Source organism: Antechinus flavipes, chromosome 2 (assembly GCF_016432865.1).
Source record: "Antechinus flavipes isolate AdamAnt ecotype Samford, QLD, Australia chromosome 2, AdamAnt_v2, whole genome shotgun sequence".
NCBI lineage: Eukaryota > Metazoa > Chordata > Mammalia > Dasyuromorphia > Dasyuridae > Antechinus > Antechinus flavipes.
Window position 1 is genome coordinate 456,875,820 of NC_067399.1, and position 26,504 is coordinate 456,902,323.

At 37.5% G+C, this 26,504-nt stretch overlaps 1 protein-coding gene across 2 annotated transcripts in view; it reads right to left on the minus strand.

Moving 5' to 3' along the window:
- Positions 1-26,504, minus strand: part of ASTN2 (astrotactin 2) — a 1,134,072-nt gene that overhangs the window by 260,510 nt on the left and 847,058 nt on the right. For both annotated transcript variants that reach the window (XM_051979519.1, XM_051979520.1), the window contains exons 18-19: positions 11,324-11,457; positions 10,121-10,269 (exon numbers count right to left, since the gene is read on the minus strand). In XM_051979519.1, coding sequence (XP_051835479.1) covers positions 10,121-10,269; positions 11,324-11,457 — 283 coding nt within the window. The remainder of the gene's footprint in view (positions 1-10,120; positions 10,270-11,323; positions 11,458-26,504) is intronic.

Consider the following 26,504-nt stretch of genomic DNA (forward strand, 5'->3'; position numbering starts at 1 on the left):
GGTCTTTTCTTCTCAATCTCTTCTTAATTTTCTACAGTCTTGCTTCTTATCTCATCATTCAACTCAAACTACTCTCTCTGTATTTCACCTTTTTATTTTGTTGTTGTTTGCTTTTTTCTTTCCTATGTTTTTTCCCTTTTGATCTGATTTTTTCTTGTGCAGCATGATGAATATGGAAATATGTTTAGAAGAATTACACATTTAACCTAGATCAGATTGCTTACTGTCTAGGGGAAGGGAGAGAAGAGAGAGAGAAAAAATTTTAGAGCACAAGATTTTGCAAGATAAATGTTGAAAACTATCTTTGAGTGTATTTGGAAAAATTAATACTATTAAGAAATACTATTAAGAAAAAATCAAAGATACCTACGACCTCTTAATCATTAGATATAATGACCTATTCTAAGTTTTCATCCTTTAAGATCTCTCTATAGTCTTTAACATTGTCATTAAATCTCTTCTACAAGTTTTCATGATACTGCTTTCTCTTGTTTTTTTCCTTGCTTGTCTGATCTTTCTTAGTGTACTTTGCTGACTCTTCATCCAAATCATGGCCATTAATTGTAAGTGTCCCCATAAGTTCTATTCTATGAAATCTTAACTTTATTCTCTCTACCATTTTGCTTGATGATATCATCAGCTCCTATGGTTTCAATCACTATTTCTAAGTAGATGATTCTTAGATCTATTTATCCTGCCCTAACTTCTCCACTGCCTAGAAGGCAGGTCACAGACAACTTATATACAACATGTTCACAACTTTACTTATTATCCTTCTCCCCAAACCCTTTCCCTTTTCCAACTTCTCTTTCACTGTTAAGTGCATTATCATCCTCACAGTTACCTAAGCTTACAAATTAGGTATCATTCTTAGGTTTTTACTTTCTCTCGTTGACTATATCCAATCAATTGTCAAATATTGTCATTTTTACCCTTATAGCAGCTCTCAGCTACTCCTCTTTCTCTCCTCTGACACTACCATCTCCCTAGTACATACCTTCTCAAACTTCCTAACTGTACTACTAAAGTAGCTTTCTGTTTCATCCCCCTGCCTCAAGTTTTTTTCCCATTCTAATACAGCTGCTATTCAGTTGTCAAATTTGCATACTTAAAATGCAGGTTTGACCAAGCTAACCTACCATTTCCCCCAATCAATCAATTCTAGTAATTTCTTTTACCTTCAGAATCAAATACAAAATCTTCTTTTTGATTTTTAAATATTTTCATAACCTTGCTCTTTTTCAGTCTACTTTTACCTGCTCCATGTTTTTTTTGCGATCCAGTTGACAATAGTTTCTTTGCTGTTCCTCATATAAGATAGTCCATTTCCCAAATGTACATTTTCATTGACTGTCCCCCATGCTGGAATTTTGGATCCTCATCTTCACCTTCTGGCTTCCCTGCCTTCCTTTAAGTCCCAGCTAAAAATATCATCTATAAAAAAGCCTTGGAATTATCCACCTCCTTTATCTCCATTAGTGCCTTTCTTCTATGATCTCTCCAATCCATCCTGTATGTATCTCATTTATATATATCTGTGTATCATCCATTTGTATATATCTATTTGTGTATCATCTGCCCCTTAAACTGTAAGCTCATTGAAAGCCTTTAACCTTTCTTTGTATCCTGAGCACTTAGCACAATGTTTGGTACATTATAGATAATTAATAAAGGCTTGACTTTATTTGCCAATTCTACCTCCAAAACATTTCTTCTATCTATTTCCTTTTCTCTGTTCACATGTCCTTTTTCTTTAGTTTTTGTCCTTATCATTTCTTTCCAGATGCTTTTGATAGCCTCCTAATTAGTCTCCCTGCTTCCGATTTCTTCCCTCTCTGATATATCTTCTACACAGTTAACAAAAATGATTTTCTGACTGCATTAATCCCATGTTTAAAATGTCTCAGATACATTTTATTGTCCCTAGGATTAATTACAGACATTTTGGCATTTAAAGTCCTTTACAAACTGATTCCAACATATTTTTACAGACAGATTTCATATTACTACTCCATACATTTTGTTAGCTCAGAAGATCTGGATTTGAATTCTCAGCACATATAGTTGTGTGACTATAAGCAAATCACCTAACCACCTCAGAGCCCCAAATTCCTCATCTATAAAAAGGGATTGAATCACAACATTTATGTGAATATTACCTTTTGGTGGTGTTGGGAGAAACCCCTTTGCTAACCTTAATGTAAAATAAAAATGGTATCTACTGATCTGATCACTATAAGGAAAAAGATGAAAAATAATTTTCAACAACTAGACAGGACCAAAATAAGACAAAACTTGAACATCTTCATACCATAATACTTGCACTGTGGCCATCATTAGTTACTGTTTCCTGCCAGAACCTTTAACTCTACTCCCTGCATGCTGAGTTCTGCCTTACCTTGTTAGAACCAAGCCTCCATATCATTGTCACTTTCCAGTTATCTACCTATCATCCATCTGCCTGTATACCTGCTCTCTTTAAGTTCCTTCCTTATGTTTCATTTTCTTTTATTAGAATAAACTCTTCAAGATCAGGAGATTGTTTTCCTTGTGTTTGTCTCTCCAGTGTTTTAGCCACTGAGTCACCAGGAGTATCTGTAATACCAATCACAAAAGCAATTGTCTGCTGAGATTGGATCAGTCATAGAGTTGGTATCTCAGAGATCAGACGGAAATCTTTTTCTACAACATCCATTATGACAAGGCTCCTAGTGATGGCAAATTCAAACCATTCAAGGTATTAACTCCACTTTTGAATTGCTCTAATTGTTAAGAAGTGTTTGGTTTGGGTTTTGTTTTCCACATAAGAAGTCTATACCTGACTTCCTATAGCTTATAGAATGAAAGATTTTGAGCAGGAAATAAATTTATAGGTCACTGAGTCCAATAATCATCCCTCCTCTAGTTTTATAGACAAGAAAATTGAAGCACAGAGAGACATTAAATAAATTGGCCAGGAATACACAGCAGGAAAAAGTCTGAGACAGGACTGAAATCCATGTCTTCTTGACTCCAAGATCAGTGTCCTATCCACTTGGCCATGTTGCTTTGCAGAGCTATAATCTCTGGAGCCAAATAGAACAAGACTAATCTCTTGGCCACCTAACCCCAGTTCAAATAATTGAAAGAGAGAGATCCTATCTTTCATAAATCTTCTCTTCTATAGCTTAAACATCTCCATTAAAAAAAAATATTGCTTGTCTTCCTCAAAGGCTCTCAATGTAGTTCCTAAAATGTGGAGAATCCTACTTTGGAGAATTTCCCTAGATCTGAAAGCTCTCATCCAAGTCTTTAATTTTAACAGACCAGAGCTATCTTTTGGGACAGGAGTCAAATCTATTCCATGTATAGGCCAGGGCTTTTCCAGCCCTCTTTGGTTCTCTCCCTTACTCCCTTAGATACCTTCTCCACTATTCCATGCCAGCAACTTCACCAAAGGAACAAGAGGTATTGGATAGAAGCTCTAATGTAAGTCTCCACCTAGGGACTCCACAAAGATGCTGTCTGGAGCTTCTTACTATGTGTAAACTAATAATTCAATCCCTAAATCCCCCTAGCTTCAGGTCAGCCCCCTCAGCCCAGTCCAAGACAAGGGTTAGAGCTACAAGTGACTTTGAGAGGTCAATTCCTCCATGCCCCTGGCTTGGGGCCAGACCACTCTGAGCCACCCAATCCCTCCCCAAGGCAGAGGATACCCTCTCCTATTTTTAAAGACTACCCAGAAAAAGGATGTCATCCAGCCCCTTCAGCCCCCATCCAGCGTCAAGCTTCCCTCACTGTCCAGGACCCTCCCAGGCTGTAGCCCTTGGAATATATCACACTGTCAGGAGGTGAGAGAGACGCAGACTGGGTGGCAGGAGAGCCAAGAGAATAAGACCCTCAAAGCAGAGTTTTCCTTTAGAGGCCCTTAACTCTCAAACCGTCTTGCCTGAAGAGCGCTGGAGTGACAGAAAACATTTTCCAAGCCTCCTAATATCAGTTCCAGATGTTCACAGTCATTCCAGTGTGTACTTCACCCTGTAAAACACATTTCCCTCTCCCGCTCCCCCTCCCTCCATTTCCCTCCCTCTCCCTCTCTCCAAGCTCAGAGCCTGAGTCTCCTATGACATCACTCTGTGGCTGGCCCAACAGCAGGCAGACAGAGAGGGCCCCATGTGCCTTCAAAAAAAGAGCCCGATCTGCTCCAAAGCTGTCGCGCACGGAGCTATGAGTAATTTCCACAAGTTTTAATAAACAGTTTGGATGGAATCGCTCCACCATCATCTTCTCTGCCGCCCGCCTGATGTGTTGAAACTGTGGCTTGTTTCTCACACAAGTTCACCTCCGGAGCAGCCCTATTAACTTCAGATGGTCTGGAGACGGGGACCCAAGAATGTGTCCTCTCAAATGGAGTGGAAGCCGGGGGGCTATGAGAGGGGCGAGCCATGGATGAGGGGAGGAAGGCAGGGAAAACAAAGGGAAGAAATCGCTCCTGAAGTCAGTCTTGTTCCCTTTGCTCCCCCTAACCTGGGCCTGAAGCTCAGTAGTGAGCAAGCAAGGCCAATAGATTCATAACTGATTCTGTGTGTGTGTGTGTGACAGACATAGAGAGACAGAGAGAGAGGGAAGGAGAGAGAGAAAGAGAGAGAGAGAGAGAGAGAGAGAGAGAGAGAGAGAGAGAGAGAGAGAGAGAGAGAGAGAGAGAGAGAGAAAGAGAGAGAGAGAGAGAGGAAGAGAAAAGGAGGGAGACAGGGAGAGGGAAAGAGAGAGGGATACAGACAGATAGACCCACAGAGAGAGACACATAGAAAGAAACATTATTGGCAAGCCAAGGGAAAGAACAAAGTTTCCCAGATGCCAGGAGGAAGAGGGGGCCAGGGCCATTGACCAGATCCAGATGCTACTGCCTTCCATAGCATGAGTGATGGGAGAGAATAGAAAATTGGTTTGCCTTAAAGGAAACAGATCTTGTTGCCTTGGACCCACAATCCCTGACTGCAGACAAGCTAGAGTTAGGAATCTCCATGTGGAAGAGAGAGACATATGATTTAAAAGGAAACAAGCAAACAACCTGATTAAAAATTCCAGTAAGAGAGGCCCAGGAGGGAGACAAAAAGTGTTTAGGAGAAAATCCTAGAGTGGCTGTCAAGATGCCTAAGTAATTGTTCTAATTCTGCCACAAGCTCATTGTATGACCTTGAATAAGTCAATTCATGGGATGATTCTCTCATAGATTTATAAATGGAAAGGATCTCAGAAGTGGTCTAGTTTAACCTCCGATTTTAAAGATAAGGAAACTGAGGACCCTAAGAGTGACTTGCTAAGAACCATACAGGTGGTAAGTAGGAGTCATCATTCGAACCTAGGTCTTCTACTGGCACATCTGATGTTTTTCTTTTCCCCCTGTTGTTTAGAACTTGGTTTTTGCACGCAAGATGATTAGATAATATAACAATCCTTTTCTACTCCAAGATTCCTTGAGTCCTCCAAAGGTGTGATAAGAAGGAATGTGTATCTGGCCCTAAGGCTCCATGTTCCAACAGAAAACCCACTCCAGGGCCAGAAGGGAAGCAGCTTCCATCCCCCATCTATTCCCTTCCACATAAGTGGCCATCTGCTTTCTCCTCTCCCTCTGGCAATACATATGATCCCACTTCACTTGGGATCCATCTGTGTCCTGCGTCTCCTTTGAGGGAGTGTGACCTAGTCGCACCTCTGGGCTCCTGCCCCTTATCATCCCCCCAAGTATCCCATCTGCCTCCTAGCTAGCCTTTAGCAAAATTAAGCCCCCTCTCCACCCAACTTTCTTATTCTCATTCAGTGAAGACTGCCTTAAACACCCCAGACTAAGAGTTCAAAGATGCTGAAACTTGATTCCTTCTGATTTTTCTGGTAAGGAAACATGGTAGAACCCAAGGTCCAAGGGCTATTTTTCATATGGGTGACAGATGATTAGCACACAGGCAAAAAAAAAAAAATCATTACTAACAAGAGCCATTTCTGGTCAAAACAACTGGAATGTGATAACTTCAGCTCAGGTTTGGTTTCCCATTCAACCCCTGAAATAAGTACAAGGCCTCCTTGAGAGGAACAGAGATGGGGCTGAATGAGGGGGTGGGAAAAGAGAGGTGGAGGGAGGGAGGGGACAGCATTTTAGCAGCCAATTCAATAGGGTGTCAAACAGATGGCAGCCATAAATTTAAAAAAAAAAAAAAAAAAAAAAGGAAAAAAAGAATAAATAAATAATTCCAGCGCTGTTCTTGGGCTGCCCGGCAGAAATCCAGAGAGATCAAAGGAGAAACACCATGTTTTCCTGCTCTGGCCTCACCTGACCAAATGTGTGAGCAATCTGGAATCTCTGCCCAAAACAAGTTCTTTTGCTTGTTATTTTGTTTTCTTTCTCTGTTTCTCCCCCTTTTCCCCTCCCTCTTTCTCATTTTCCTCCCTCCTTTTTTCCCCTCTTTTTCACTTTTCCCTTTTATTTGGTTTCCCCTTTCTTTCAAATCAATTACTAACAATGAAGAAGCAACAATTGTGTACAAGTCACTGTACAAGGTGTTGGGGACACAAAGACAGGAACAGAACAATCTCTTCCCTTCCAACAACTCGTGATCTTCAGGAAGATATCACTTTTATATCACCAAGTTTTAAAAAAAAAGTAATTTGAAAATAGAAAAAGAACTCTTAGATGGGGATCAGAAAAAGCTTTATGCAGGAAATACCCCTGGAACTGATCTTTGAAGCAAAAAATGCTAAAATCAGGGATGAAAACTGAGTGTATCTAAGGCATTTGGGGACTTCTATTGCAAATACTGTACCCAGAAGCAGTAAAAAGAATGTTGAGTTCAGGGAACTCAGCCCAGTTTGGTAGAAAAATAGAGTGTCTGGTGGGGAGTGACAGAAAATAAGCCTGGAAAGGTATTAGAATATAATGAACTGAAGATTTTTATCTCATTCTAGAAACAATAGGGAACTTCTTAAATGTTTTGAATGAGGTTATGGTATAGATATCCCTGTGCTTCAGCATGATTATTTTATTGACTATATGGAAGATAGATTAAAAAGGGGAAAGACTAGAAGTAATGAGACCAATTAGAAAGTTATTAAAATAGCCAAGGCAAGAGCTGATGAGATCCTGAATTAGGGTAGTAGCCATGGGAATGAAGAGAAAAGAAATCATATGAGCAATGTGTTGAGTTAAAATCGACAACTAATGTGAAATGTGGGCATAAAGACAAGGAAATAGTCATTGATGACTTCATTTACACACCTTGGTGACTCAGAACATGATAATGTTATGTCTTTTCTTTCTTTTCTTCTCTCTTTTCCTCTCTTCCCCATCTTCTTTCCTATCTTCCTTACCCTCACTACCATTGCTCTCTCATGTAATTATTTCTATTGAGAATAAGATAATTTTCATATAAGATGATATGGGAGTAAATAGATGGTGCAAAACAAATTTTTTTTTATCAGGGTTAAGGCCCCAAAGCATTTATTATTTTTCTTTTTTCTACTGTTCCAATTATCTAAGACTCTTCCACCCCCTTCCTCATTGTTAATTCATTTTTATTGAACCACTACATACAATGTGCCAAAAACTTTACTAGATTCTAGAGGGGTAGTAAATTAAAACATGCATGATCCTTTCCTTGCCTTCTAGGAAATCAGAATGTAAACTAAAAAGAAAGTTCATAATGTTAAATAGTAATTCAAGACAATATAACAGGAGATGCTACAAGGAAGAATATGATTGCTAATTAGAAGAGTGAGAGGTATGAATTGGAAGAAGGAAGAGATCAAAGCAATATGAAGATAATATCAGGAAGAAGATGAGACTGTTTCTCTTCTATTGTTTTTTTTCTCCTATAGGTTTTGCTTTAACATTGACCTCTTATCTACAAGTCAACAGTGCCATTTTGTCTTCCCATTTTTCAAATTCTTAAAGAGATTGAGTGGAGAAAGGAGGATGAAAAAAGAAGTAAAAGAAGAGAGAAAGGAAGTGAGAGAAGAAATAAAAGAGAGGAAGGGAGAAAGAGAGGAAGAGATATGGAGAGATAAAGAGACACAGGGAGAGAGTCAGAAGAAAGGAAAAACTTAAAAAAAAAATAAGACTCAAACATAGCAGAACAAATGCCAATTCTCAATTACAACTCTGGGATAGGATTGCTTAGTGGAGGCAATTCAGACGCAAGTCTCTTTTTTACTAGCCAATTCCACTTAACAATCTTCATGATCTGGGCGTACCCATTGCCAGCCAACTTGGCCTTCAATAACATCCTTGCTCTGGGCTCTACCTTCCTCTCTGGCCAACTACTTTACAAACTTCTCTTGACCAGTTTCTTCCCAATCATAGAGGAAGCACTATTTAAAAAAAGGTGGTAGTCAGAGAGTGAGAAAGAAATCTTTACTTTTCTAATATTGAACTGATAGAGATGAAAGCTCAAAGGCTATCGTGGCACAGAATTTTCCTTAACTAGACACTGGGCTCAAAACAGAGTCCAGAACAATTTTTTTGCACATAAGTGATAAGGGAATGAAAAGAATGGCTTTACTGAGAAGTTACTCTCTTCCTCATACTGGTAAAGGTGGACATAACAAATTCCAAAATTACAGAAAAGTACATAAGCTTTCAGATGCAAAGATTTCAGTCGTAAGTGGTAGATATGTTTATATTTGATTCTACACAGAGCCAGTGCATTAGGGAAGTAACAAATAATTGGGATTCAAAATAACAACCTGTATGACCTGTAAACTAATAGTATTTGCTTTTAAAAATACAAACTTTAGAAGAATTGTATATGTTTAATCCATTGGATTGCTTGCTGGAGGGGAAAATGAGGGAGAGAGGGAGAAAAATTTGGAATTTGGAACACAAGGTTTTGCAAAGGTGAATGTTGGAAACTTTGCATGTGTTATATAAAGTGAATTAAAAAAAAAACTTTATTATTTATCTTTAAATTATAAACATCATTATTAGCTAGGGAGCTATACAAAAACAAGTGATAAGCTCAGATTTGGCCAGCAAGTCATAGTTTGTCAATCCTGATTAACTCCCTCATATTACATCTGAGGAAACTGAAGTGAAGAAAGGTTGTTGTTTGCCCCACTAACATAAGTAGTAGAAGCAGTAGCAGGATTTGAACCTGGGTTTTATATTTCTTGTTGTCATCAAACATTTACAATGCTTCCTCCATTCTATTCTAGATGCTCCCTTTACTCTAGTCCTGCATTGGTGAGATTCCATTACTTCCCTCAGTATTTAAAGACAAAGTATTATTATCAGTCTCCCATCCTTGGGGTTCTAAAGGCAATAAAATATAGTTCAGAGGAATTTTGTCTGGACCTGTGATGTCACAAGTATAGAGAATGCCTAGTAAGGCATTCTTCCTCCACTTCTGATCACCAGCTATTTTGCATTATACAATTTCAGAGACGAAGAGGCTACATAATTTGTTCAATGTCATATAACCAGTCTATGTCAAAAGTAGGATCAGAAACCCCTGATCTAGTCTAGCTTCCTCATATTGCAAATGAGAAAGGTTATAAGTTGTCCTAGGTCACCAATGTAACTAGATTAGGGGTTGACCAAGGTCAAATCTGGCCTGTCACTTTTCTTTATATGGTCTACAAGCTAAAAATGGTATTTAAAAATTGTAAATTATAAAAAAAGTTTGTATTTTAAAATGCAAACACTGTTCTATGTCACATTTGGCCAGCATGTCCTAGTTTGCCAACTCCTAGACTATGTGATCTCTAAGATCCCTTCCATTTATAGAATCTGTGAGCTTATGTATTGATCCTCTGATCTTAAGATATATCCCCAAAGTTGATATCCTATATTAGAGATGAGGTGAGAAAAAAAATTCTGTCCCTTTGAGGTTTATATTGATCTTTGGTTTTATATTTCTGTTTCTTATCACCCTTCTAGGCAATAAAAGCATGTCGACATAAATTACAGAAGTTAAACGCCCAAGACACAACAATAATAATACATCCCAGATCAACAAGGAGCAATTGATCCCCTCAAATCTTTGATCCCAGTAAGAGATGCAAATCCATTTTCTTATGAGCTCATGTTTTATCATAATGAAAAAAAATATCCCTAGAGATGTAGCATTGTGCTTGAAGAACATCCACTTACCAGTATAGAGGTCAGTATCTGTGTATTCATCCACCTTCTTGTGCTGAATAACATAGTCTGAGACTTTGGTTCCAATAGCTGGTTGGACATCCACCCACTCAAGGGAGACTACAGTACTGGAAGGTTCTACTCCAGGAGACAATCGAAGCCTGAAGTGGAGTGAAAGAAGGAAGATAGTTTGGATGTTGTCCGAGTTGGAGTGACCATCGCAAAATACACTGCTCCCCCTGTCATAGTCCAAGGAGATCAGTTCCTAGGTGAGAGAGGCCACTATCTGAGAAAGAGGAGGCAACGGATTCCCTTCATTGATCAGCAAGCTGGTGACCTCTTTTTCTGTAAAGAAGCCTATGAGTCTTGGACAAAATAATACTTAGGTCAGGCTTTGCCCTTGATTTCTCTGACTTCCACTGCATTCTTTCCCATTCCATGTTCCTGTTCCCCTAAGTTCTCAGTTAGTTAGACATTTACTCATTTATGAATCAATACCCAAAGGGAGAACTAGACTCTGGAGATAGACTCCTTTTGCAAAAGGAAAGAATCCTTTTATAGTAGGGATTGTTTCATTACTTGGAGGACCCTTGCTCTTATTTGCCTTTATATATAAGGTCTCCTTTATATATAAGGAGGGAATCACAATTTCATCATTGCTTTGCAAAAATAATTTTTTTAATCACATTTTGTGAATGTTGGAAACTATATTTACTTGGAAAAATAAAATTCCATTGAGGAATAAAATTTTTTAAATCACATTTTATTCAGCCTTCTGGTAATAAGCCTTTTTAATCGGGGATTACATGAAGTTCATCGCTATGTCTATAGTCCCAATTTTGTGGGTTTGTTAGGAGGACCCTGTCATAGCCAGTGGTTTTGCTATCAGAAGATCAGAGTTACTTTGGCCTTATGATGAGAGCTCAGAATAGGTCTTTTATAGAAGGAGAATATGAATTGTTATCTACCCTATGCAGCTGCTCATTGAAACTTTTCTTGTAACAAAGAAAAATATTTATCCCTTTTGGCAACATGAACCCATCTAGGATATCCCAAGACTGCAGAGCTCTAGAAAAATGTAGCAAATAAACAAGGCATCAACTTAAGAAACTACATAATGGTGCCCAATGACAGAAAGATTGGGGAAGGGAGAGTCAAGTGATGGAGGTCTGAGCATAGACCTTCTTCTGGAGGATATCAATGTGCTATACTCACACTGGTTGTGGGAGAGGGCTGCAGTTGGGAAGTCCATTTGCATCAAAGGCATTGAGGTCACACCGACACCAGTCTTCAATCACATCTCCTTTTCCTGAACACCAATAGGAACTCATCAGTGCACTTTTGAAGGCCTAAAGGAGAGGACATAAGAGGTGTTGACAGTGATGATGATGATGATGATATTGGTCAGCATATTTAGGTTTGAGTTTTTTTTTTTTGTAGCAGTATTCAAAAGTTGTATTTAATTTTAAAAATTTAAACTTTCTTTAATAATATCTTTTTTATTTTCAAAATATATGCAAAGATAGTTTTTATTATTCACCCTTGTAAATCTTATATTTTGAATTTTTCTCCCTCCCTTCCTCCCACCCTCTTCCCTAGACAGCAAGTAATCTATGTTAAATATGTAAAATTTTTCTATACATATTTCCATATTTATCATGCTTCATAAAAAAATCAGATCAAAAAGGAAAAAAAAATGAGAAAGAAAATAAAAGCAAGCAAACAACAAAAATGTGAAATATTTTGTTGTGATCTACGTTCAGTCCCCATAGTCCTCTCTCTGGATGCAGATGGTTCTCTCCATCACAAGTTTATTGGAATTGGCCTGAATCATCTCATTATTGAAAAGATTGGCCAGAACATGTTGAAGAATAATAATCAAGGGGGTAGAGACACATCCTCAACTTCATCCAAGTTATTTTCCTCCTTATTACTCCCTATGTTCCTTCTCCTACCCCACAGTGCTTAAAAATATTTCATTAATTTAATAAATCCAGATATAGGTAATGTTGAGTAGGGAGAGAGGAAACTAAAGAATATAAATCTCAGTGTGCAGCTCTACGAATACATTCATTTCATGAAGATGTAGCCCAGTGGAAAGGGGCACTAGATTAGAAGTATAAAGACCTAGTGTCATATCCTGGTTCTGGCTTTAATTTACTGGTTAGCTCTGTATACCCTGGATGTTCCTTTCCTATTCTGACCAATGTGGGGTTGGACCAGACGATCTTTAAGAACCATGCTAAGACTAAAATTCTAACATTCAATGATTCCATTTCTGATAGTCTAGAAAATAAGGATATATAGGGATCTTAACCTACACATATCCTAACATTCAACAGTTCTATTTCTGATACTTTAGAAAATGATGCTGAATAGGGATTCTAACCTATGTTTACTCTGGAGGTACTTCCAGTCTATGGAGATAAACAGGAACACATTCAAATTCCATTATAACAGTGCATCATTACATGGATATAAAGATTCCAAGAACAAAATCAATTTCCCTGAAATGCAACAATTCTATATGGCAAAAAGCCTAATATAATATTAGCTATAAGGTCATCTAGTCCAGCTCCCACATTTTACAGATGAAGAAAATGATATTCAAAAAGTTTAGATAAAGTCACTAAGGGCTGACAGATGGTTAGATATAGAACTCCTATATCACATTGCCTACAGTGTAGATGTGGTTAAGTCAGTCAACAATCATTTATTAAATACTTAAAATATGCCAGGGACTGTAATAGTGGAAAAATTTTTTTAAAAAGCAGCAGTCCCAGTTATCAAGGAATATTCTAGGGAAGATAATATATACATATAGGAAATATAAAGAGTTAGTTGGAGATAATCTCAGAGAGATAATCTCAAGGACAAAGAAAACTTCTTATAGAAGGTAGAATTTTAGCTGAGATTTGAAGGAAACTGGGTAAACTAGAAGGCATTCATGGGAAGGGAGTACATTTCAGGCATGGGGTACAGTTCATGAAAATGTCTGGAGACAAGAGACAGTGTCACCTACAGGAAACAGCAAGGATCACAGAATGCTCGGGGGAGAATTAAATGTAAAAATTGGATGATAGGAAGGGACCAGGGGATAGAACAAGTGGAGGATTTTATATTTAATCTTGAAATTAATAGGGAGGCACTGAAGTAAATAGTAGATAGATGACATGGTCAGAGCTGTTCTTTAAGGAGATGACTATGGCAGCTAAAAGGAGGGTGTCCTGAAGGTAGGGGGAGACTTGAGTTAGAGAGATCAATGAAAATGATATGGCAAGAGTATAGGTGTGAGTGATGAAGGACTGAACCAAATGAGAGATGTTACACAGGTAAACGTAATGAGACTCAACAGCTGACTGGATATAGAGAGAGTGTGAGGAGGTCAGAACAACACTAGGCGGAACATCATTGACTGAGAAGATAGCAGTATGCTTGACATTGAGAAGGACATTAGGAGGAGAGAAGGGGTTTGGGGAAAAGATGAGTCCAGTTTAGGATATTTTGAATTTAATATAATCATAGGATATCTAAAGATATCTGAAAATCAGTTGGAAATGAGTGACTAGATGTAAACAGAAAGATTAAAACTAAAAAAAAATTGATCTGAAAATCATCTGCATGATTGATTATTGAAATAATACAGATGATTGAATCCATGAGAGCTAATGAAATCACCTAGTAAAATAGAAAAAAGGAAGAAGTGAAAAGATTCCAGGATCAACACACTCATATTACTTGTTTGTTTTGTTCTCAAAGAGGACCATGGCATCAGGAAGGTGATGCGTTATCACTTACAAATGAATTAAATTTAAGTGAGGGATAACTGTCAAAGTCATCATCATTTGTCATCCAGAACCACCTGGGGCTAGTGGCAAGATATTGATCAGGACTACCCAAAGTGCTCCTGGATGCATGGGAAACCTTCTTTTGAAGGTAAGATCTTTTCCAAATCTTAGTGATTAAGGCTAGGTAAGAAATGTGTCAAAGAATGGCCTTTTCTACCTCGTCCAGAAAAAAATCAATTTAGGAGGGGAAGACCCTTAGGGTTTCTGGCCAAAGCCAGAAATAATTACTATTTACTTTTACTTTCAGCCAGTCAGGGCTCAAACAATGACCAGATGGGGCTTAAACTGGGACCTATTAATGGCCAATCAATGAGAGTCAGAGTGATTTGGGTTTAAGGCATGGTCCTTAAGAAAGGTATTAGTAGGTAGGTATGAGCTAGATGAAGATTCAGCAAAGACTGAGAAGGAGAAGTCAAAGAAGTTTAAAAAGAACTAAGAGACAGTAATGTCATAAAAACTCTTGCTGATCATAAATCCAGTATCGTATATACTCTACTATATTATTTCCCAGAGAGATGGTTGGCTTCTTAAAGGATGTTTTTATTTCTTCATTTCACTGCAGAATCTAATTCTGATTTTATACATACAGTAAACATATCAGCAAAAATAACAGTTCAATTTTTTATATCTTTTTTAAAGTTTACAAAGTACTTTATACCAACTTTGTGCAGTAGATAATAAGTGGATATTACATATGCTGATAATCTTCTTTTTTCCAGATGAAGAAAAGCAGTCACAAAGTTTTATGATTTGCCCCGAGTTATACATCTTGTAGCTATCAGAGCAGAGATTTAAACCTAGATCTCTTGACTTGAGGATCAGTATTCTTTTTCACAATATCATGCTGCTTGTTGATTAATTAAAATATCTGTAAATCATGTCCATATGGCCATCCTAAGTTGCCAAGGGTTATACTATTTGACTGTACAATTTTAATCACATGAATTCCAAAACATGTTAGTCTCTTTCTTCCCTGTGGTCCCTTTCTGCCAGGTGCCAGGCCCTGGGCCTTTAAAAGAGAAAGAGAGCAAGAGAAAAAAAAGAAAAAAGGTGCTGTATTCCCCATAATCTCCACATTGTGGACACCTGGTTTCCCTGAAGTCACTCTTTCCACCACTTCACTGTGTAAAAGTCCTGCTAGCAGCCTGCTGTGCGGCGGGAATGACGTGGTGTGTGGCACTGAACAGTACTCTGCCCCATTCACCCAGACAACTTACGAGAATTGGAATCTAAAAGGAGAAATCCTACATCAAGCACACTATTGTTTAGAATTCAGTCACATTTTCCCTCTGAGCCCTTAACAAGGAGGCCCAAGTCCCCTCAGTTGGCTATGATTACCCTTTCCATATGTTCATGCAAATTTCTCCTGTGAGGGGAAAAAAAGATGGCCAGACTTCTACTGAGTTCAAGCAGTGTGGTTAGGAGAAAGTTGAGGAATTTTTGGGATTCCAATTAAATAATCAGAGAGTCATGATTGGAGCAAAGAGTTCATCAGGCAGTATAATGCAACAATCCTGATATTTGAAATCAGAGCACCTGGGTTAGTTGCTACTAAGTAAATCACTTAACCTCTCTTACCCAATGATTCCCTCAATGATCTCTTAGGTCTCACCCAGCTCTATTTCTGTGACCTATGACAGAAATTAATAGTATATGAACTATTCTTTTATAGAGTTTATTACCATCCAACAGGCTAAATCAGAATTCATGCAAAAACAAGATATATATACTCTTAACAAACTGTGCTTGTCATTTGAAAACTCTATGCCAAAATCCCCATGAAAGCAATTCTTTGTCCTTTAGCCTTTCTCACCTAAAGCAAGTAAACCCTTTATGACTATAGTTAGTGGGGAGAGGTGGGGTGAGAGCCATGGGCAGAATTCTCCTGGGGTCAATCTGCATGATTCTTTTTCCATTTGGCTCTCCTGAGGTACTTTAGAGGTACCCTGAAAGGGACAAAATAAAATAATAAAAACCGAAAAGCAGAGAGGTTAGGGATGGGGAAACTGCTAGACTTTAAAGGGCACATGTTATGGGCATTCAAGAAAGGTACATCTCATAAGAACAAAGCTCAACAGGGAAGGAATGAAGTCATACTTGCCTGCTGAACACGTCCTCACTCAGCTTTGCAGTTTCCCACTTGATGGACTTAATGTTTACAACTTTTCACTAGCTTAAGGTTTTCTTATATCACTAGCCAAAGCTAAGAGCTTAATTATTATAATAGTGAAATCAGCCCCAGTGGTGAAATTGACAGAGGTGGTGGGAGAGTGAAATTGACCATGGAAAGAGAAATGAGGGAAAGAGAAGACTTTGGACTTGTTGAAAGGGTGAGGGCATTGATATTTATTATTTCATTAAAAGAATAGGAATTCAGGCTCCTGAAAATAGAAGCGGCACTAACTCTGGACTTTGTGAATTTCAGCTGCCAGGCTGCACTTCAGAGGAAACAGTCCTGAAGGAGCTCAAGCTTAAATATTATTTGTACTTTACTCCGAACTCTGTAGATCAGAATGAAGATAAGTGTGAGGGGCCCGCAACAGATGGAGTAAAGATATGAACAGATCTGTAACAGATAGCCAGTGTGTTAGTTGTTAGTTAATGGAAGCCAAACTTGACTCATCTTAAGATAAACTACTTAATGTGTCCATGGATCCTTAACAGCGTCGTAATCAAGGAGATAAAATATTAGAGCTGGAAGAGGACTAAGAGATTATAGTCTAACCCCTACAGTTGATAAAAGACACAAAGTTGATCGTGTGTGGCATAATAATCATAGCAGAGCTATTTTAATGTGGCAATGGTCTGTTTTTAACAAAAACATTTGAGCATTAAAAAGGATGATTTACAATCTGATTTGCTAGAAGTTTTATAAAGTGTTTTCTTCCCAACAACCCTGCAAGAAAAGTAATGTAATTATTTTTATTCCCATTTTGCAGATGAAGAAACTAAACTTCCCAGAGAATAAGTGAATTGTTCAGAATCACATACTAATAAGTAGAAAAACAGGAATTTAAACTTAGATCTTCATCACTTATTCCAATTATTTTCCTTTTTTCCTCAAAATTTTCCAATTACAGAGTTCCTTTTTTTCTGAAAATTAAACATCTGGCACACTCAACCACCTGGGACACACAAGGCTGAGGACCAATACTTCTCTCTTGTTCTCAATTACTCACTGATGAAATGAAGGAATTAGAATAGGTGTTTACTGGTCCAGATCTAGGTTTTACAAATGTTTAAAGATCTTAAGAAAAATTACTAAAATAACTTTGAGAAAAATCTTAGACAAAAGTCTGTTTTTCACTCCAAAGCAAAATTCTGAGGCCCTAATTCAAATCATAGTTTGAAAACTTAGATGTCTGTTTTCCAGGCTCATTAGAAAGAGGAATGAAGGAATAAGTAGAGAGAAAAGGCCTCCAGATAAAAGGATAAGCATTGAGAGTTAAAAGCTGACAGAAAAAAAGGAGATAAAAGGAATATAAAATGTCGATCTAGAAACTATGAAAATCAAGTGGATTAGGGCTATTCAGTATAAAGAAAGAAAAACAAGTTTCATTAAAGGTTTTATTTTTCTGTAGCATAATACAATAGTCACTATTTTAATTAGCCCAGCATGGGGGACTGTTGTAGTATAGTGAAGGGAGCTCTAGAATTGGAAGCAAACATTCTGGGTTTGAATTGTTCCTGACATTTATTCCCCATAGAATCATGGGCCATTTACTTCATCTCTCACTACCTTAGTTTCCCAATCTATGAAAGGGACATTCCAACACTTGTTTCACTTGCCTCACATGGTTGTTGTGAGAGGAAAAAAACTTTTAAAAATAATCCAAAAACTTTGCAGATCCTAAAGTATCATCTAAATGTGATTTATAATGTTAATAATGAAAAAGATGTGTTCATTATTATTTTTTGAGAAAGCAAAGAAGTTTATAACTTATTTTAGAAAGACGATATATCTATATCTATATCCATCTATCTATTTTTAAGTGATACCTTAAGAGGGTCAAATTTAATTATCTGCAAAATACACTTCTGGAAAAGTGGCCCCTGAAGGAGCTTGCAGTCTAAGAGAGATTGATGCAGGCACACATGAATAGTATGTATGGAAAATTAAATGAAAGCAAGCCAGGCCCTAAATGGCCAATAAAATCATCAAGGCATTTATAAATGATGTGCACAATTGAGCAGAGTACGTACTAAGAAGGAGGGGAAGGCAAAATTAGACATAAGATTCCCATTTATAGACTGGATAGGAAGGCAATCAATTCTCTGCTCAATCAAAGAAGACATCATTGGAACTAGTGATATAATAATAATGTCACATATTTCTATGGCTCATTAAGATTTGCAAAGCATTTGTTCACAAGATGATATAACATGGCATAGTGGATACAGAACTGGCCTTGAAGTCAGAAAACCTGAGTTCAAGTTATACAATCTATATGACTCTGCACAAGTCACTTAACCTCCTAATGCTTGGGGCAATTCTCTAAGACTTTAAATTATAATGAAGATTGCATTGGCAAAGGTCTGCGTTGGGAGAGGTTTTTTGTTCTTGTTTTATAAACTTGGAATTTCCTTATAAATGAGATTATATCCCTATGAGGGAGTTCAAATATATTTATACTCTTTTTCCTAAAGATGAAACCAGGGTGAGAATGAGAGGAGAGGTCAGGGAAGTGAAATTATTTTTTTTATTGTCACATAAAATAGTAGATATAAGAATCAGGATAGAAGCCCAAGCCATCTCACTCCAAATCCTGCCACCTTTCCATTGCACTGCAATGGGATCTGGGTAACTGAATAAAGGAAAGGGGAACCTAGAGTCACATCTTTAGGGTAATACCAATAAAAACACTTATAGTATAGCTCTGGGTTCAGCCCAATTAAATGTTAAAATATAAAATAAAGACTCAACACCTCCTTTTTCTATTCAGCCTAGCCCCTAGCCCTGGGCTACCTGGAACTTATCTGGTTGCTGGGACTGCTCACACTCCTCAGATGAGATGGCAGTTGTTCTTTCTGGCAAAATGGAGAACCTACCAGCCTTATAATCTTCTCTGACACTTCTAACTCCCTCTAGCCTTATCATTTTTAATTCCACACCATCCAGTCATTTGATCTACAGATCTAATCTTAGGACTGCTGGACTTTGTCATCTACCTTACAAGTTTACAGTGGGGCCTTTCAGCTACTCTGCAGTTGAACCACTTTTCATGTGTTTTCTCTCCCGGTTAGAGAGTAAACTTCTTGAGAGCAAGGATTTAATAGAAATATTCTATTTGTGTCCTATTAAGCACAGTGCTATGCACATAAGTACTTAATAAATGCTTCATCCATTTATTAATGATAATCACCCAATTCCTCCACATCTCCCTGGTATTAGTCCAATAATCTTGGCGAAAGCCTACCATTAAAGAACCACCATAATCACATAGACACACACGTATGCATGCATATACACATGTTGGTGAATATTGGTATATATACATATATGCATCCATGTGTACATTTATATAGTTCCAAACTTTCTTCCCCACCTTAAAAAGAATCCTTATCACATTTTTACCATAAATACTGAGCTGATTTTAATTATTTTGACCAGGTCCACAACCAGACTCTGCCTCTTGTCAACCTTTAAGCAAACGAAGTTATTTGATCGTGGCCTTCAATTGTGCTCAATTAAGGCCAATGTACCTTCTTTCAGTAACAGAGTTACCCCAGCGCACGTCAGCCTGGCGGATCTGAGATGGGCTGCTATTCAATTTACTTCTATTTCTTAATGGAGAAGACAAAAGGGGTGAGTGAGCAGGAAGCATCCTGTTGTATCCAAAAGTATCTGCATTGGGTGGGGTGGCACTGGGAGAGGGGCCTGGCACAGAGCAAGGGAGTTCTCAAGGATTTCTCGGAAACATGGGGAGTGAGAGGAGGGGAAGGAAGTCATTTGGGAGATTGGTCCAACAGAGGATTTCTCCTAAGGCAACTAGGTCCTAGAGCCAAATGGAAGGCTGGAATGCAAGCCAGGATTTCCTCCCATCAGTAGCCTTTTTGAGAGGCTTCTTTTGATCTCTGAGGATTTCTTATCTCATTCACCTTGAATCAAGAACTCTGCCCCTTCCCTTTCTCTAGGAGACTCCCAGAACCCCCTGCCCCAGTGATACTGAGGGAGAGAGACACAAGCTGAATATGTAAACTCACGGCCCTCCCTAATGTAGCATGATTGAAGGGAGTTAGAGCTGCAAGGAAACTTTGATGTCATCTAGTTTAAACTCACTATTTTACAGTTGAAGAAACTGAGGGATCAGGGAGAAGGAGATTTTCCAAGCCTCTATAGTGGGACGCAGTGTGGCCCAGTGGAAATGGCAATTGTACTGGAGTCAGAGCCCTTCCTCTGGCATTTATTTCTGTTGTGACCTTGGGAAAGTTATTCAAACAATATAGGTGAGTCCCAGTTTACTCATCTCTAAAATGAGAGGATTAGAATAAAAGAATTTATCTCTAGTTCTATGATTCTAAGTATCAGAGCCATGCTTCAGAATTTTAGCCTAATAATGATAATAATAATAATAATAGCTAGTATTTAAATAGTGCTTTAATGTTGGCAAAGAACTTTTCAAGTATTACCTCATTGGATAAATAGATTGCAGCACATAGTTTGCCTGCAGCTTCTTTTGTCCGTGTTATAGTCTGATATATAACATTAGACTAGAAATCTAGAATTAAAACTCCAGTCCTGCTTCTGACACTAAGTAAGTGATTTTAGCTGTTTAAACCTCTTTGGTCCTCAGTTTCCTCTGCCATGTTTTTCAAATCAAACCATACTAAAATTTCTGAGATCTTGGCTGCAGACTGCCCACCTTTCCTCCTTCTTTAAAACTTCATGAAGTCCCACATAGTCAGAAAAATTCTTCCTGAATTAAAACCTTGTGTGTGACTCTGGTCAAGTCACCTAACTCTGTTTGCCTTAATTTTCTCATCTATAAAATGACTGGAGAAGTAAATGAAAAACCACTCCAGTATTTTTGTCAAGAAAATATCAAATGGGATCACAAAGCGTCTGACGCCTGAACAATAACAAGCCCACTTTGAGCTTTGCTACCTATTCTCCTGAGAGATTAATCTCTTGAGTTTTCTTTTTTATAGCAGTGCTTGGGAACTGCATCCTGTCCTGATAGCTCCCTGAATGAGGCAAAAGGGTTGGCTTAGACATTAAGATGCTCTGAGTGCATATAGTAGACAAGAATTATTCTTTGTGCTTCATTCCAGAAGGGGACCTAGATATGAGGGAGTTGATGCTATTACATGCAAGTGAATTGGATTTAAATGAGGGAGGGCTAGTCAAGATCACCTGCCTCACTTTCCCCTCTAGAGTAATGGACTCATTGTTTGGGCCCTGACTGTCTCAGAGTGAATATAAATAACAATTGTTTCTGTTTTAGCCAAAAATCCTGAGGGTCTCCTTCCTTTCCTAGATTGATTAAAAAAAAAAAAAACTAGATAAAATACACCATTCCAGGCCTCATCTTTTGTGTATTCTTAATTATTTACTGAGTGTTGACTCAGTTAAACTGAGACCTTTTAAAGACTCCAGCTTAAAAAGGCCAAGTTCTTTCCCCCTGTATTCAGAGACAAGCAATAGGTGCTTGTTGAAGTTAAGTGAATTATCTGACTGTGAGTCAGAGTACAAAATTCACATAACCCAAGAGGAGATTACCGGGAATTAGAAGGGGAGGGGAGGGAGAGAGGGAGGATTGGTGGAGAGAACTAGTTGGAATGTATTCATTTCCTTTATGAAAAGCTGGGCAGCTAGATATATAGTCAGATGAATCACAAAAATGGCACCTAATTTTCTCTGTCAGTATAAACTTCACTCTTCTATCCCATTCATCCTGGATTGATGATACTCTGACAGAACAGTCTGTTAATCGGAGTGACAAGAGGAAGACATTCTATCCAAAGCTTCCTCTTACCATACTGAGTCCTGTTAATGAAAAAAAAAAAACAAAAAACAAAAAACTATGGAATTAAATATATAATCGATAGGAGGAAAAAAGTGTCAAAGCATTGCTTTTATATTCATCTACTGATCCTGCCTGGCATGCAGGATTTAAGAAAATAACAAGATCGGGGCCCAAAGATGCCTTGAATAAGAAAACTTGGTTACTAAACCACTTCTCCAGTCCAGTTCCCATTAATCTCAGGGGACCCACAGAATATGTCTGCTGCATTTTAATCCAGAATTTCCAAACTAGAAGAAACCTCAGCGATCATTAATCCCAATCTTATTTGAGTAGGAATCCTCTCTACAGCAATTCTGACAAATGATCATCCAGTCTCCATTTAAATTGGACCAATGATGGATAACTCATCCCAACCTAAGGCAGCCTATTCTACTTTTAGACGGCTCTCATCATGAAGAAATATTTGTTATTTTTGTTAGGTTGTTTTTTCTTTCACCTTTCAATGAGCCAAAATTTGTATTTCTGAAATTTCCATCTTTTATTCCTATATCTGTCTACTGGACCAACCAGAACAAGTCTAAACCATGTTCCCCATGAAAGTCTTGCAAATACTTATAGTCATTGATTAGGTTCTCCTTACGTTTTTTCTTCTTCAGGCTAAACATCCTCAGCTCCTCCAACTAATTATATCATGGCATACTTTACCATTCTCACATCATATTTTCACCATTCTCTTGACTTTCTCCAGCTTGGCAATGAACTTCCTCCAATTGAGCCTCAACTAAACACACTATTCCAGATGTGGCCTCCTCAGGGCAAAGCACAGCTTGTTATCTCCCCTCCCCTATCCTGAACATTGTCTCTCTTAATGCAGTCTAAGTTTTCAATGGCTTTACTTTATTTATTTATTCTTGGCCACCATGTTACACTGTTGACTCATCCTGAGCTCCTACTCATCATGATGGAAAAAAAAAAAACTGTGCAGATTCCATTATAACAAAATCACCAAACCAATTATAGAGTCACCACCACTACTAAGCCAGAACCCAAGGAAAAGCTCCAAAAGAAACCCAAGAACAGACATTTTATCCTCATCAGCAGTCTCCATCAGGATTCCCCGGGATTTGGATCCCTGCCCTGGCTCAGAAGGTGCCTGGGATGTAAAAGAGAAGGATTTTGATGAGGAAATTGGCACAGCTTCCTGACTCTCAAGAGAGGGGTTATGGCCATGATTGGGGAAAGAATTTTAGGAGTAAGGAGAGGGTCTGGTTTTCATGCCACTCTCTCAAGCCATTCCTGGAAGCATCGCCACAGGTTGCCAAATGGCTAATTTAACTGTCATTTATCACTAAATTTATAGCAGTGTTTGATGGAATTGACTAACTTGCATTACATAGAACCACTAAAAACGTTCGTATAGGAATATGAAGTGAATCAATCAACAAGAATTTATAAAATGCCTACTGTGTGCCAGGCAATGTGCTAAACATGAAAGAACCATAGATAAAAATGAGACAATTTCTGTCTTTAAGAAGATTATATCACAAGGAACAATAGTTTTCTCAACTGTAATATGGAACATGTTTAACCTATATTGGATTACTTTCTATCTAGGGGAGAGAGATGAGGGGAAGAAAGGGAGAAAAATTTGGAATACAAGGTTTTGCAATGGTGAATGTTGAAAACTATATATCTATTTTGAAAATAAAAAGTTATTATTATCAACTGTAATAGGTGGATAATAATAACCCCCTACTTTCCAAAGTTGTTGTGAGGATAAAATGACATAATATTTGTAAAGCCCTTAATATGGTGCCTAGCACATAGTAGGTGTTTTGTAAATACATATTTCTTTCCTTCTACACACATATATAAGAATGTATACAATAAATATAATATGAAATTCTTAGGGAAAGACATTACCAGTTTGAGGCAGGGGATGGTGACACTTTTACATATTTCATGTAAAAGGTAGCATTTGGGTTGAGTTATGAAGAAAAAGGGAATTCTAAGAAAGTTAAGGAAAGAGCGTATTCCAAGCATGGAGGGCAGCCTATGTAGAGACATAATAATAGAGGATGGAGTAATGAATGTGGAGGAGGGTTGAAGGATCATAGAATCTTCTTAATTTAACATATTATAGTTTATGCTATCGTATATTCACACAGTAGAATCACATATTTTGAGAGTTGGAAGGATCTCAGTAATCATCTAGTCTAATACCTTTATGGCCAGAATTCCCAGTAAGCAGCCACTGAAGAAAACAAATGTTTGCTGGTACACGAGTGAATAAGCTGGAAGAACCAAGACTGGGGAAAAAGGGGTCACCTTCCTTTCTACTCTCTCAAACCAAGTAAGCATCCTCTTATCTATTCACCTTCTGTCCACTTCTTGCTCTGCTTGCTTTTGTTAATCAAATCAACAATATCATGACATTTTAAAAAGCCCATTTGCCAATGGACTGTAATCTTTATTATTCCCCAGAGCAAAACTTCCTTCCTTGATCATCTCTACCCCCTATGTGTGGTATCCTAGTGGATAGAGAATGTCTGACTTATAGAGATAAGCACATGCTTGGCCTTGGCATTTGGGGAACACTTAATAAATGTTTTCCATTTGTTTGTTTGTTATGACATAAATGTAAAACAATCATCCAGATTTTACCTGAAGATCTCTAGGGCACGAAGGGGATGGGCAACCCATCTTCCAAAAATTGTGCCTAATTCTGCCATCTAGGGCCAAATGAAAAAAAAAAAGTTTTATCCCTTTTTCACATGACAATTCTTTAAATACTTGAAGATAACTTGCCTGTCTTCCTAAGTCTCCTTAAGTTTAGAAAGAACCAGTGTCTAAAACTATTTCTCATGTTGCAGAGACTCAAGATTCTTTCCCATACTGGATGCATTAAGAGTTCGTTTAGCTTATCAATTTCTTTCTTAAACCATGGCATCTAGAACTAAACATAATATTCCAGGTGTTCAAATTAGTCTTATTTGCCAACTGATTTGCTTTACTTCTTGAGAAAGTCATTTAACTAATTTCCTCAACTGTAAAATAAAGGTGATAATTTCACTTGTCTCCCAAGCTTGTTGTGAGGATCTAGTGAAATAATAATTTTAAATTGCTTAGCACAATGTCTGGCACATAAGGGGTACTATATAACTGCTACTTGTTGTTATTATTGATATTATTATTTATCTGTCCTGTCACTATGCTGATTCCCACTGATTTTTCTGTCCATTGAAAACATCAGCTCTTGTTTTAGAACAATTTCGGCGCCTGTCTCTGCTTCCCTCTTCTTGTTCTGGGGAAGCTGACTTTTTGGTAGTCTTGTGGAAGACTTTCCATCAATCCTTATGGAATTTCATTTTTATCAGATTAAGTCCAATGTGCAAGCCTGTCAAGATTTCTTTTGGATGTTGACTATCATCCAGTAGGTTACCTATATCCTTTCCAGCTTTGTGTCACTTGAAAATTTAATGAGCATTTCATCCTGGCTTTTATCCCAGTAATTCATACAACTATGAAACTACACAGGGCCAACCACAGATCCATGGTGTATACCACTGGAGAGAGACCTGTTGCTGCATTGGCATTGAAACATTAATGACTAATTTCTTTTTTGATTCAAGTCATTCAAACATTCATCATCCATCTAATCATCATGTCATCTAATCCATATTGCTCCCCGACCCATATTTTTCACAATAAATGCAGGAGATATTTTATCTAAAACTTAATGAAACTATAGGCACATTATATCGACAATATTCTCATAATCTATTAATTTAGTAATCCTGTTAAAAAAAGAAAATGAAGAGGTTAGTGTGGCATGGTTATAATCTTGATGAAGCCATGCTAGCTCTTTCTAATCAACAGGTTCCTTTCCAAATGCCCAGTAACTAATTCTCTAATCCTCCATCTTTGGAATTGGATCTGTTCATTGTTTTTGTGTATATACATATATATTTGCAATAGTCCAAAATTTCAAATTTTAATCCTTATTCTCCCACAAATAATAATTAAAATTTTGAAATTTTGGACCATTGCAAATATATATGTATATACACAAAAACAATGAACAGATCCAATTCCAAATATGCTTCATTTAGATATGAACTTATGGAAGGTCTAAATAATAGCTTATTCATTAAAATTGATTAAACCATCTCTAAGCAACTCATCAAAAAGTGTGATAAATATATCATAGTGTCTTTTCTTTAGAAATATAGCTACATATAAAGGAGAGGAAGAAACTGTATAGTTGAAAGAGTATTTCTTGAGTCAAACAGCTGAATTCAACTTCTAAAACTGCTATTAACTAGCTTAGTAAACTTAGAAAACCCTATAACTTCTCTTAACTTCATGATCTGTGACAATAGATAACTAAAGTTTTCCAGTTCTAACCTCCAAAGTTCTATCCAGCTCTAAAATCTAATTCTGGGGTTGCAAATATATTTGAATTCTTTCAAAAAGAGCATTTGTTAACAAGTGTGTCTTTAATCATAAAGAATAGCATGGCATAATGTAATTAATATCTCATATTTCTAGAGCACTTTAAGGTTTGCAAAGTGCTTTCTT